At 40.4% G+C, this 14,725-nt stretch overlaps 1 protein-coding gene across 3 annotated transcripts in view; it reads right to left on the bottom strand.

Annotated features, from left to right (window-relative positions):
• ZDHHC3 (zinc finger DHHC-type containing 3) overlaps positions 1-14,725 on the bottom strand; it is a 37,083-nt gene that overhangs the window by 18,293 nt on the left and 4,065 nt on the right. For 2 of the 3 annotated variants that reach the window (XM_014308203.2, XM_031059390.1), the window contains exons 2-3: positions 3,801-4,130; positions 955-1,079 (exon numbers count right to left, since the gene is read on the bottom strand). In XM_014308203.2, the coding sequence (XP_014163678.1) occupies positions 955-1,079; positions 3,801-4,106 (431 nt within the window). In that variant the 5' untranslated portion in view covers positions 4,107-4,130. Of the gene's footprint in view, positions 1-954; positions 1,080-3,800; positions 4,163-14,725 lie in introns of those variants that run through there. The other variant, XM_005423922.2, reaches the window with a different exon arrangement.

Raw genomic sequence — 14,725 nt, 5'->3', positions numbered from 1 at the left:
CCGATTTTCATTAAAATTTAAAAAATAACGAAAAACAACAAAAAAGAAAAACATCTGCAAACTGAAGCTCTGAAAACAAATATGAAAAAAGCAAACAGCAGGACAAGTTTGCTCAGCTCATTAGCACATATTTCCCTCCCCACAAGACCACTGCATGAATCAGCACTAGCCCAGGTGCGAGCTCTCTGTATGTATTGGGTTTTGAGTAGGTAAGGAAGTGACACCAGTGCAAACTTATTAACTACTTACTGGAAAGCAGGTTCGCTTGCTTTAAAAGCAGAAGAGAATTTTAGGAAGTAGTTATTTTTTTGCTCACTGCCTTTAGTACTAAAAAGCTCACTACCAGTTACTCTCTTCCGGGAAGTTTATCCTACCAGAAAAAGAAAGGACATGACAGATCAGTAGGCATACTGATCTATCACACAGCACAAAAACAAAGTCACAGTACTCAATGAAAATGTGGAGGGCTGAACTCTTAAAAATACATATACAGTTACCTGCACTTCAGTTTTAACTTAAATATCACTTCTAAATAGAATACACAGTTTGACAAATGGCTTTGTGAATAAAAACAAAAATGGAAAAGACACTGACCCTTTGGGAGACGTTTTATGGATTTCTATGCATTTTGGTATAGAATACCTCTTTTCAAGTCACATTTACATGAAAATTTATGGAGTATCAGTTAGAAGTCTGGAACCAAGGCAGCACTCAAAAATTGCAAGTGTTTCTCACTTTGCACGAAGTAGCCCTTGCCTCCTATATATGAACATTTGTCAGAAAAGGTATGAGATTTCTTGTGAGAAGCTTAAATGTGTCTGGTACTATTGGCAACAGGATTTGCATGCCAATCCCTCAACTGACCCACTCCAATGTCAGACTGCAATAACAAGGTACACTGGGGAATAATTCTTGAGGTTTCGATGAGACAGCCCTCCTCAGAACAGACTTTACCTGCAGTGATGTGCTCTGTCAGGTTTGATGCTACAACACTTTGGGCACTTGTAAACCACCTGTCCTGGCTTTAGCTGTAAACTCTCGATGAACTCTTTTGTGGCATTACCTTTGGGTACAGCACCCTGCAGGAAAAAAAAAACAAACCAGGAGATTAACTTGTGCAATTTATGCCTGCTAAGAACAACAGGATGACTTAAAACTATGGGAGGTGCAGAAAGAAAAAGAAATAAAAGTTTCCCTAAGATCAACAGAACAGAGTTTTAAGAAGACCAAGAAGATTCAGAAAAGAAATTTAAATGTGGTTTTCAAATACAGAACCACATACTTACACATAATTTTGGTGGGGCTTTTGTTGTTTTTTTTTTTAACATGAACAAACCTCCACTTAAGCAATTAGTCTTCTGTAGTCCTACAGTAACCCTAAAATATTTAAGAATCCTCATCCCTCTTTTTACATCAACAAATTTATCATGTCAGTGTTTCCTATCACACACAGAAAACTGCAGACGTTTTATGTCAGTAGAAGTAGCTTCTTCAGAAGTATTATTGTGTACATTAAGAGTTGCTGGTAACTAACTCAGGTATTTATAGTTATGCTTCCATTGTGTATTTGCTATTTAAATTGGGGGTTAACATTCAAACAGTGAACACTACGAATTCTCACACCTGAATAAGACCAGGTAAAAAATTCTTAGCTGTGCAATTTCCACTTCAAAGTATATCTTTAAACAGATTACATATTGCTGCTACAGGAGCCCAAGTTCATGAGTTTACAGTTTCTATAGGGACAAAAACTTGCTCACAAAAAAAAACCCCAAAAACCACAACAAAACAACAAACAAACCAAAAAAACTCTCCCTGCTAAAAAAAAAAAAAAGAGCACCATGAAACATGGTGTATGAAATCACTGCTGGTACATTGGCACAATTTACGTCTGTGAATTAAGGCTTTTTTAATTGAAATAAAAACACAGATGCAATATTTCAATAGATTTCTGATGGAAGAGTTTCCTTTCAATACATCTATACAACCTTCTAACAGCAAAAAACAGGAGTGATGCGTGAGTGAGAGAACTGCACATTAAACCAGTAGTATGTGGCTTTTTTAAGCAATCTTTGGGGGCTTTTTCCCACAAAAGCTCCCAAGAGGCCTGACTAATTTAAAAATTACCAAAACCAATTTCCACAAAATTGCTACAACTCATGTGCTCTCTCTTCAGTATGCAGCAAAGCTCAAAACTTTAGGAATGTTTTTTAGCAAGGACCCATTGGAAGAAGCTCCTGAAATGCAGGACACACGCTATCAATTGTGAAGAACTGAGTTGTTCATTTATTTATAATAAGAATTCTGCTTGTTTGCCTCAGCAGTGCTTTTCGTTTCATTCTCATCCTACATATACACCTGGTTCCCCATGTCCTGGAAGCTTCCTTAATCCCAGACTCACTGTCTGCCAGACGTTAGTGCATCCCTTCTCTGTATCTTCCTTCCTGCATTTTATTTAGCTGAATTCCTCATTATAAAAATGAAACAAAATCCCACTGGCTCTCCATCCGCATACATAAATCCCACCTCACACAAGGAATTAACATATCTTTTCCCAATTACCCTCAACAGAAATTGTATCTGTTTCTCCAACACTGCTCCAACTAGCCCATTTCATAATACAACTTTTGTTTCACAAGAGCTGCTGCTAACTCTGCAAAATAATTCCAGACACCTGAAGGTCCCTAAGCATAAAAATCACACAACATACAGTAATTAACAACAACCCTTAGCATACAAACTATCTAACAAACTGCTGCAACCTTCCATTCCCGAGTCCAGTGATCAGAAGTTTCAGAGGCTGAAGTACTGCTTACACTTCTGCCCAGCAGCAGTAGCATGCAATTCAACAGTCTTTACCACAAATTGTGAGAATACCCCAAATCAAGCCATTTCTGCAGTGCTGGGGCTTCTGGAAGAGCTAGAATCTAAGAAACAAAGATTATACTGAAGTCTTAACAGCACCTAACAAGGTTTCAAAGGGGAAATAACATTTGGAAGGGATAGAGTTATCAGAGGCACACCACCACTCCCAACAACAGCAAGAACATTTCTGAGGAAGGAGATAGGAGAAGTTTAAGCTTGTCTTTCCTTCCACTGACTAGTGGAGATGGGGTTTTGAACTGAGTCTACTGTCCAGAGGTTATTAAGGAAAATAAACCATCACAGGCCATTCAGAATTAGCATTATGGTGCTAAACATGTCACAAACTGAAAGATGAGAAAGCAGTAGATCTGATCTCTCAAAGCAATGTCCTAAGGATACATACAAGGAGATCTCACAGCTCTGATGCTTCCCAACTTGCCTAAGAACTGCCATCTCATGCTCAGACTGTATTTATTTCAGCACTGTACACTCAACAAAACCAGTAGAATGAGAGATGGTAACACAGCTTTTCAAAACAACACATATTCTGCTCTGTTCTGCTGAAGCAATACTTGCCAAGGCAGACAACCAAAACCAGCTTTTCCAGCTTTCCTGTTTGTCAAGACACAACAAGCCACAAACACGAGATCTGCCACTGGGGAGAAAACAGCATCAGAGAGAAACACTCTCCTTCCCAGTGCGGAAAGAGGAGCTGCTCACACACCAGGAATCTAACGCTGGGTCCTTGACTTTGCATCTGACTTGAGTGGGACGAAAAATTAGCATACCACATCAGCAGCCTCACTTAGCAGGCTGACACACAAAAGTTATTTAAATCTGCCACTCACTCAGCAACTGAGTTACCCAACATCTAGCAGACAAGAAAAACACCGCCTGTTTCTTTCCGAGACACACGGAGAGAGGTGGATACTTACTGGATCTGTCAGCATAGCACGAAAATGTGAAGCCAAAGCGAGGAAAGCCAAGGTGTTGAACAGTGTGCCATTGATGACACTATAAACATAATCTCTCGATGGAACTAGCATGACAAGAAGGACTACAAAGTCGGCATAGAACACCAGCATCCAGGTAACGACAGCACATGCAATACCACAGCCATCTCGAATAAACCACATTGTTCCCAGGGAAGCGCGGCTAGGAGGTGGAACACACTTTTCCGGCTGGAGGTATTCAGGTGTCCTTTCAATATCTCTGAAGCGGTGGACTGGAGTAATCATCATAGGCTATTATGTCCATACTTGCATCTGAAAGAGAGTCAGAAACAATGCTCACTGCTCTGCCAGACATCCAGACCTCTGTTCACATAACGGCACGGTCATCGCATGGGAAAATTGCAGAAAGTGAGATGAAAAAGCAAAAATAAATCAAACAAAATAATGGATTGGGAAACCACACTCTTGAGCTTATCGGAACACTCCTTACTCAGAAGACTCTAAGTGCTTTTAAGAAGTGCTTAATTACACACTAGGTCTACCTGTGTGCCACCTCCACCTCCCTAAGTGGAAGGCAACAAGCATTTTAATGAAGAAAAAGTCATCAGGTAGGAGCCAACAGGAGCGGCCACAACAGGAACTGAAGCAAGAACTCAGCACTGTCACGTGAGGGGAGAAAAGTCCTGCCACAGCTGGCAGGGTCCCTTTTTTTCTGCTTCATATCTGGGGAAGGGAAGGGTCTTTCCTACACCTACCAGGAAACTAAGCAAGTGGAAGAGGCTCCCTTCCTCCTTACCCATTGACTCCCAGCTTTGGGGTAAAAGTGCAAAAACAAACAGCTGTACAGTCAGATTTGCAGGAACTGATTAAGAAGCCACCCAGAAAATATCTTGACAGGGACTTCTAGTCTTGGCTGGAGGATGTTATTTCCCAACAACAGCTGTGTACCACTCTCACCTCCTCCTCTGGCCTTACATCCCTTGGAAGTCTTCTGCTTTGCCATGCCTCTCCCACCACCTTTCCTCCATCCTTCAACGGCATTTGTTTTGCTTCCCATTTTCCAGCCAACCCCACTCTGCTGTAGCAAGAGGACCAACACTGACATTGCCCTGTCCCCTCCTCTCCAGCTCAGCAGACACCTTGTCTATCCAGAGAGTAAGAGCCATCTTGGAACCAGGAGCAGTAATGCTCCAGGTATGCACCAGGATTGTGTTTCAGTGTAACTCCCACCAAATGTAGGCATTAGAGAAAACAGAGTGGGTACTCCTAAGTCTTTGGCAAGGCATCAATCCATCTGCACTCACTCCATCCACCACTCAATGCTGGAGCACACCTGGAATGCTCCATCTTGAAAGCAGCTCTTTACACACCCAGCAACCTCTTCCAAACACACTTCTACTCAGAGTATTTGCTCAGTGCTTTAAATGCTTCATAACACTACACCCTCTAAAGACCCACCTTCTACAAAAATGGCTGCAATAATTCTACTACCAAATATACTGAATTGCAGATCCCTGAATGGAAGGTATCAGCCTACTGCTATTTCAAAATGTAAGGCTTATTCTCATGGCTTTGCAAAACAAGAGCGCTCATGATGCCATTTAAATTCAGAGAAAATGTTCACTACTAATTATTTTTTCAGCCAAGAAAGTACACCCTAAAGCTATTTTTGTCATTAATTGTTTAAAAATGGATATATTTCACATAAAACATAGTGAGAGAACTGCAGAAATCCCTAAGACTTCAAACTTTTCCCCAGATGTTATGGCTAAGTTCTAACAAGCAAAAGAAGAAAGCTCAACTCCGTCTAACACCAACCTAAATGGAGATGTTGCTGCCCCTATCTCAACAGGGAAGGAGATGACAGTTTACTTTGCAGCTGTTATTTTAAGAAGACCAAATTCATAAGAGGACAATTATTCTTTCACAGCCAAAGAATAAGGTTATTAATGAGCAGGACGATTAATTACCTCCAAGCACAGAGCTTTGTGCACCTGACTGTGAGTGACACAAAGAGAGGTACTGGAACTGCTGTGGCCACAGTGAGAAGCAAAAGCCAGGAGCACAAACCTCCTAGGTGCACAGAAGCAGATGAACTAGACAATTTACAAGATTTGTTTTCTAACACAACTCATATAAATAAACTAGGAGAATTAGGTATTTTCTTATCTTTCCACTTTGAACATTTAGTATGCTGCCAAGTGAGTTTAAGGTGGTTTGTGAATCTGAAGAAAGTCACGTGAATTAATGTTAAAGCATATCAGTCTTGTATTTATACACATATCCCACAGAACAGAAATATCAAGATGAAAATGTCCTTGTGAAGATGGCATTTACTTCAACAAGAAAAAAGCCCACAACAAAAAACTCACTCCTCATTCACAAAATTCACATAACACATTGTAATTATTCTGTATTTTAACCACAGCTATAATTTAGCCTCGTGATTTCTGATATTTAGGAAGACAAGCTATGTAATTTTTTGTAAATAGTGATTACCCAAACAATCTGGCAGTCTAAGTTCAGATAAATCTATACCTACTAGTATATGCATACCTTTTCTCCCATTTTTCACAACTGCTGTAAGGACAAGTATGTATTCAAACATTCACACAGACTTCACAAGTATTTCAAAGACTTAGTTCTTCCACTCCCTCAAGGAAACAGGTTAACCTTCACTGTGTTGTTTAATAATCTTATTAAAATTGCTGTGCTTGTTTGCCAGATCAAAATAAAACTGACATAATTAAAGACTCACACCTGACAACAGTGTTTAGTTGACAAGAACATCACATTACACTAAAAAGTAAGAAAGAAAAGTGTAATTTAGGTGTTCAACTTTCAATCGAAAGTTTAAACTTGACACATCAGGTGCAGTAACAAGCTGGGACAGTCCTGAACACTGACGCAGGATTTTTTGCCAAGACTCTGAGCCTTTTCTCCCCCCTAAGGTTTTGTATCCCAAAACAAAGGAATCAGTCACAGGAAAAGCAAAAAAGCAAACTCCTATTTAAGAAAGGAATCCGTTTGACAAGTCACCTTAAGGTCAGTATGAGCAAAGACTGACTGAAAGCTGAACAAATACACAGTGATTAAGCTGTGGGTTTAGTCCTGAACAGCACACTTCAGCAGTAAAATAAAAATTAATCTCTCTTGCAAGTGCAGGAAGTAGTTGCACTCCAATAAAAGTTCTACAGCTTTCTATCAGATATATTATTAAGCTAAACTGGGGGAAAAAATTAAGAAAAATCTATTGCTGTGTAACTGTCTAAGGAGAAACTGGAAGGAGCCCTGAGGCCCCCTCAGCCTGAAAGTCTGGAGACTCAGCTCTGCAGGGAGTTAAGAGGACAGAGCACAGGCCCCTGATTGTGGCTGGAGGAAAATTTTGTTATTTAATGTACTCTGCCATTTAATGCTCACTTTAGAGGCCTCATTAGGCAACAAAATAAATCAGTACATAAACACCATACACTGTTTTGAGAAATACATATGTGTTTTAGTGTTCATTATCTTAAGAGTCAAGCTATAGGAGCTTAAAGTCTCAGCTTCTCTCCTGCATGACCCGGTTAGTGAGGTTTTTTTAATTCCTTGCTCTTATATATACAAACATCTGTTTTGGTTTATGTTATCCAGTTTGGTATTTTCAGATAAATAATACAACAACCAAAAAGAAAAAAAAGGTTGTAGCAGGGTGGAAGCAGTAACTTGCCCTAACTGGTTTGCCCTTCAATCATGCTGCATATGAACTTAATTTATAATACAGATGGAATATGTCAGCTCCTCCTGCTCTGGAGCAAACAATATGTAAACAATGTAGGCAAAGGGCTTAAGGATTTAATCTTGGTGTCAGGCTACAAGAGAGGCCACTAGATAAATGTGAGATACAATGACAACACACACATCAATTCAGCTTAATGACATGACAGAGCAAAGACCTTTTCTTGTTTTTTTGTCTGGAAGGCATTTGGCAATACAGGAACAATCAAAAAAAACGTGTAATACATAAGTTAGAAATGTAAACAAAAATGAAAATCCAATTCCTGCTACAATGAACACTTAAAATGTGCTACTACACCCTATATAAACTGTCTTTTTACCTGCCATAAGCCATGTCAAAAAAAATCTGGTTCTAAATTGCCTGTGACAGCTAAAGAATTTGCTAAGAACATACAAACAAATGATGTGGGCCTTCACCCAGTAAGTGCCTGAAAGCTACCCGAGGTTCTGATGTAAAACTTACAGCAAGCTTAAAAGCACCATCATTGTGAACCTGCTGATTTTCATGTAATTATTCATGTTAGTGAAGTCAAGCACATGGGTATGACTTGCAGAACGACAGCATTACTGTGTACATTGCAACCATTTCCTCTATTACAAGTCCATTAACACCGAACAGGGAAGAGGTTACATTTTCATTGTGTCATATGAACTAGGTGAATTTCAAGTTCTGCTAACTACATGAAAACAATACTGAGGGAAAAAAAAGAATAAAAAGAAGAGAGATCAAGGCAGATGGCAGATCTTTTTTAGGTTTTCAGTTTGGTTTTTAATTTACTTTAAAGAAATACTTCCAAAGAGCTTTTATGACACACAGAGTACCTTAGAGTTGACAAACAATACTAAAGTTAATTTTTTATCATCAAAAGAAAGCAGACATACATAACTAGGCTTACTATATTCACGACAGCCAAGGCAAGCAATCTAGATCCACAAGACAGATGTCCTTTTAAACAAAATCAGTCAGCTCCAGACAGACAGAAACTGCAGAAAAATTAATTTTTAGATTTATTTCATTTTTTCTGCACATAAAACCGAATAGATTAAAACACTGCATATTTAAATCTTCCTTTGCAAGAGACATAAGAGAAGGTGAGTTTCCTAACTAAAAGGGTTTTTACCTATGCTTCTCTTGCCACACTTCCATGCAGCCAAAATCTAACAAGCTTGTGAAAACTGGCAAAGCACAGATAATAAGAAAATATCAGTATTTATATGTATTTTCCTAATGGCTCCTGCAAGGCCTAAAAAGCTTTATCTGATCTGCAGGAGTGCAACAAAACAGGCCAGCAATGCTGAGAATTTTTGGCAGTCTCCTGCAGATTCATCCAGATATCCATTGGCATGGCAGTTTCCAACCTCTGGTTTACAAAACCCTGCAGGGTCAACAGGACACATCTTACAGGTCTGTGAAAGGCAGCTAAAAAAAGCAAACCTATTATTAGCAGGCTCAAATTTGCTACACAGAGCTGTACTTCCATTGGCATACTTTTGGGACTCCACACATGGTTAAAAATACCAAACAAACAACAAACACAACAAACCCCACCCCAATTGGGGCTGAAAACCCAAAGGGGCAGAAACCTCCTGTTGGGTTAAAATGGCAAAGGCAACAGGGAAGGAGGGGGCACGGAAGTTAACGCTGTTCTTACGGGACACCCGATGAGTCAGATCGAATTATCACAGGGCAAAGTCGGCGCTGCCAGCCCTCCTCCAGGGGCAGGGAACAGGATTGTGCCTACCACAGATACTTCTTCACTTTTCTCCTGGAAATTCAGGCTACTTTATGGAGTATAGTTACAGCCTAAATATTACATTATCAGCTATGCATCTAACTTTAGCAGAAGGCTCACAAACATCTCAAGATTCTCCTGAATCCTTTGACTCCTGAAGTCAGGCAATTGCAACACTTTCAGTTCCCATACTGAAGAAAAATGGAGTAAAGAAATCTTTAGAAAATTACAAGGCTTAAAACAAACTTATGTTTTATGAGGGTAAAAGCACAGGCTTGGATTACCTCCCTTGAAAAGGAAAATAGAGAGCACATAAAACCAGATGGTAACCAATTTATAACATTTTTCTATACATAAAGGGAGTAAGTAGCTGCACTACAATGCTTTATAGTAATTGCTTACAAAATTATTTATAACATCAACTATTTTGATGTTATTTTCTATTTTTAATTTATTTCTTACTTCAAAGATGTCACACATGAACAAGACCTTACTAAAAATGGCTCATGCTAAAATCACACTTTCATTATTTTTATTAGCAGCATCTTATTAGAGGGGAAGATTTAACTGAAGTCATGCCTTCCTGAAGAACACATTTGAATAGGAGTGCAAATAAAAAGAGGAAACTTCTCCCCAAGGAGAGAAAGGGGAGGAGGAAATTACCTCAAAGATGTCTGTCATATCTAGAAACTCCATCCTGAGGGCTTGGATCAGACTGCACCTCAAAAGAGATGCAGCCACATAAGGCAGAAACCACTCAGTCCTCCTCTAATTTACATCAGTGTAGACAAGAAGCAACTTCAAGAGTGCCAGAGGAATTCCATTAGTAGAACTGAAAGGAAAATAAGGCCATGTTTTCTGAATTACAAATACAAGAGTTTCCCTATCCTGATGCTTGTGGTATGCAGTCTCTCATGGTAGATGGGAACAGCTCCCTGGGTAATGTCTGTATCATTTCTGTTTAACTAATGGATATGTACTGTATAAATAAATTATAATGCAATAAAGACTGACCTAAGAGTGTGAGTTATCTGGTGATTGCACCCCCACCAAAAGGCCTGTCAGCTGCTAGCCTGAGCAAAGGAGAGCAAAGACAATGTAGTTACTGTCCAAGGTACAAAAACACTGGACCACTATGGATGAGTGACAAAATTGGGGCAACATGTAGAAACAGGGCACAAATCACAAGGGCACCAAGACTGAGGTCAGACTTGGATCTGACTTGGTATGATCACAAAGTCAGTGATCTTAATAAGTCTTTCATCAGAGATAGAAGATACTTTATAAAACTGCCATTAAGTAATGAACCGTTACAAAATAACTGGAAAGTTTTTAACTATCAGAGCTGCAAAGGCAACAGAGATATTCTGTTACTTCAATCTCACAGTTTCCCAATAAACCAAATACACACAAGCTACTTAACCCATGTCAAAAGAGTAATATTAATCCTGAACATACCATCCTTACTGCATTGCCACCATCTAAAGTTAGAGCATTGGAAGGAAAGAGCAATCGTGCGGGAGAGACTGTACCAGGAAACAGAAAACAACAGATGGGGATGTCATGCTTTCCCACAGCACTGCAGTTATCCTGAATGCACAGCCTTATGAGAGACAAAACAGGAGAAGCTGTCCTGGTCTTCTAGGCAGCTTTGCAATTTACATGCTGACTCAGGACCTAAAACAGCAAGCCACTGGATCAGGGGAACGTAAATTCTCAGTTTGTCCTTTATCAACTTTTTTATTTTTTTTAAGAAAGACAGAAAACAAAGGGGAAGGCTTATCTATAAAACTGGTAATATTTTTAGTTTCAATTTAAAAAACCACACAGAATAAAGAATCTGTTTTGGAGAGCAGGAAAGAGCTGCAGCTTTAAAGTTTTAATCATAAGAAGCTGGCAGAACCCCTCTAGTCTAAAAGAACATTTTAACTACTATCTTTCAAGGCAGAAAGAATACTTTAACTACCAGACATACGTTTTCACTCAAGATGGTCTATTGCAGGATTTGGCTCTCACCTGGTTTTGCTACAGTCCCCTCTTCACAAGCATGAGCAAGTCACTCACTCTCTGATTTTATTCCCCTGCCTTAGTTTATTATTCTGCCTTGCCACATATGGGTAAGTAAAGATGTAGGTATAAAGGCTGTAAGGCATTTAGATTTCAAATCCACATACTACACCTAAGCAGATCCCTAAGCCAACTACAGAAAGTACACAGGGCATACATTAAAATAGCACATTAAAAACACAGGGACCAAGCAATTATCACCTCTATCCTGCAAAGTTAAAATCACAACTAGAAGAAACATAGCTGCTACTTCAGAGAACTGGAAAAACCTGCAGGTTCAAAGTTGCTGTAGGTTAAAGCTTTTGAAACATAGCAAAGAACATCTGAGTTAGCAAACTAAGCATTTCTTGTTTTGCTCACTTTAGTGCTGGCAAGCAGCAGGGATCCTTGCTGCCACAAAAAACAGTTTCTGTGTGTAAACCTTAATTTTCTTTTGTAATACAAAGAGTTCAAGACAAGACCAGCTACCATATATAATATCTTCCTTATCTATTCTGCGCTGTATTGGACATCTGTAATTCAAGTGGCCACTGCAAAGAACAAAGAATGCATATCACATTACCTACCTTTATCATCTGCTACAGTCTTCTCTGTAATCTATGGTATGGTACTACTGCCTTCCCACTAAGCCTTTTTTTTTTTCAAGAGCATAGTATTTTACACTACCTTTACTCACTCACACCATTTTAGCTTCAGCCCACTTGTTTTAACTTCTGCATGCTGCACCACACTTAAGATTGGTCACCCCTGTCAGTTCTGCATTATTGCAAAACTCACAGCTGAACATGACAAACACACCATCCACCACCAGCCCAGGAGCAGGAACATCAACAAAGGCCTTGCATTTCCCCTCATTCAACATTCCTCCATTGTCAAAGGATCTTAACAGTGAGTCTTCTGTGTCCTTTTTTTACTTGCCATTTTACTTGCTCCTGGAATAGCGCTTCCCAACATTTTTCTAGCTGAACTCTGCTGCTGTACCCTTCCCTCTCATTTCCTTACCTTTCCATACCCAGCCTCTCTTTCTTTTCTCCCCCTCCTTTTGCACTCCTACCTCTTCTCCTGTAACAGCACAGGCTCTGTATGGCCACCCTGTAACCTGGTGGTGCAAAGAGAGATATGGGGCTATAAGCCTAGACGAATCTCTCATTCCAGTCTCCAGATGCACCCCCAAGCACCCCCAAGCTGGGGGCACAGCCAGAAGCAGACGACAGGAGTTAACACACCAGTGCTCCCATGCAGTGAGCCAGCACCTAGCTGCACCTTGCCTCTAACACCTTGCACCTCACTAGCAGGGAACTGCTGCCATATGGGGAGGTCTTTGGCACCCACACCCTGCAAACAAGCTGGCTCGCGTTTCTGGACTCCCTCTCAAAAGGACAATGTGTGAAATGTTACTGGCAGACTTACTGCACTGCAGCTCCAGGCAAGGGCTATCTTCTTTCCTTATTGCCTGCACTACCCAGCAAACACACAGCTTCAATTAGGAAAGCTTTAACTTCTCGTTTTCTTGAACACAACCAAAAGCTTCAGATCAGTTATATGCACAGGTTAAATATGATGTTCCAGGTACAATCAGTCACATTTAGTTTGCTTCAACCAGCTAAGCACAGGATGGGGGAAATAAAAACTGACAACAAGCTATTCTGTTGTGTCATATTTTACATTATCTGCTGTCTTCTGTCAGGAAGGCAGAAGAACTGTATTCCTGAATATTGCCCTAACAAAAAGGTCATGTCTACACTGCAGAGGCACCAGAGAAAAGCATAAGCTCAGCCAACTAACATCTGCAGATACTGGCTGAGCTACAGCCAGTCCATTTTCAGACTGACACCACTGTGGGTGCCCATCTAGTCTCCTCTACAGAAAGGATGCCCTGTTACAGCTGTATGGGAAATATCTGCACAGTAAAACTGGCTCCATGAGCAAGTCTTCCTGAAATAATGCAACACACAGGTTTAAACTGCATGGACTGCGCAGCACTGCTAACTCCTGTTCTCCTGGAGGTGCACAGCAATCCACCCATTGAGAAAAGTAAATTCATATTAGGTAAGAAAAAGAGATTCACCAAAGCTGAGCTACCACTGCCCAGGATACACACACACTGCTGAAGACTGTCAGCTGTTCCCCTTTGCTAACGCAAAGGAAACTGCCCAGAAAAAACACATAACTACTTGGGCACAGCAGACCTGCATCTGCTGAGAAATTAGGCATTCATCTTCTGGCAACCTGCTCCCATTATCTGGATTAAATTACATTTGTGTACTTTTGTGTACAACCAAACAAGTAATTTCAAACTGAAATAGACACCCTTGTAAGCAACTACATCACTTAAAATTAAAATTAAAAGGAAGCAGAAACATACATGAGAACACCCAATAGATGTTATTGCTATAGGTCCTAAATGTCACAACAAAAATTTTGGGTTTTAGGCAGACCTGATATTTGCCCTTTCATAAACCTATAAACATACAAGAGTTTCTGGGCCGCACCTTCTAAATCTCAATGAACATTCAGTCAGACACAACTTACTACCAGCAGCAGGTCCCTCTGGTGTGACAAACACTATTGCATCAGTGAGGCAGCACCAAGAGCTACGCTGACACAGTCATGGCCTTTGAAGGAGCGCATCTTTATTGCACATGGGCTGCGTTTTTAAAAGACGTAAGAACGGGGTGGCTCCCCTTATGATGACTCTTATCACTGAAATGCCTGTAACGCTACGCAAAAGACTTATTTGTTGCTTTCATTAAGCAAAGGAAACATGGTCCTCACTAATGCCTTGCTATGTACACTACAAGACACCCAATGCAGTCATTCACCGTAAGTCATCAGTCCCTCCCCTCTCTGTGATTCCACCGTATCAGAACAACCATCCAAATTTGGGCTCCTTTCCTACAGATCTGACATTCTACACACACCTTTGCTGTGCCAGGAGTCTGACACGCTGTCGCTCTGTCTCATGCTGAATAACACAGTTTATCTTTTCTGAATCGGGATCAAAGGAAAGACATCTAAATGAACTTTGCTGTCTATCCCGCATCCCTCAATGGTACACACCAAGTGGATTGCCCATCAGGGACCAGACTGCTGCCCCCTCCTCCCCAAGGCCTGTTTTCCTGATTGTTTTCTTGAAGACTATTTTCTAATGAGCCATCGTGAACTCTTGCTTCTTCTTAAAAATTTACCTTACAGAACAACTCCAGTAACACTCAGAAGCTGCCGTTCTAAACCAGTCCGGATCGCTTGCTACTGCCACGTAAAACTCACCATCCATTTCAACTAAACCCGCCACAGCACAGCACAGCACAGCACAGCGCCCTGCTTTCG

The sequence above is a fragment of the Geospiza fortis genome, unplaced genomic scaffold, assembly GCF_000277835.1.
Source record: "Geospiza fortis unplaced genomic scaffold, GeoFor_1.0 scaffold346, whole genome shotgun sequence".
Taxonomy (NCBI): domain Eukaryota; kingdom Metazoa; phylum Chordata; class Aves; order Passeriformes; family Thraupidae; genus Geospiza; species Geospiza fortis.
The sequence above is the reverse complement of the archived record's forward strand: the minus strand, read 5'-3'. Positions and strand labels throughout refer to the sequence as shown.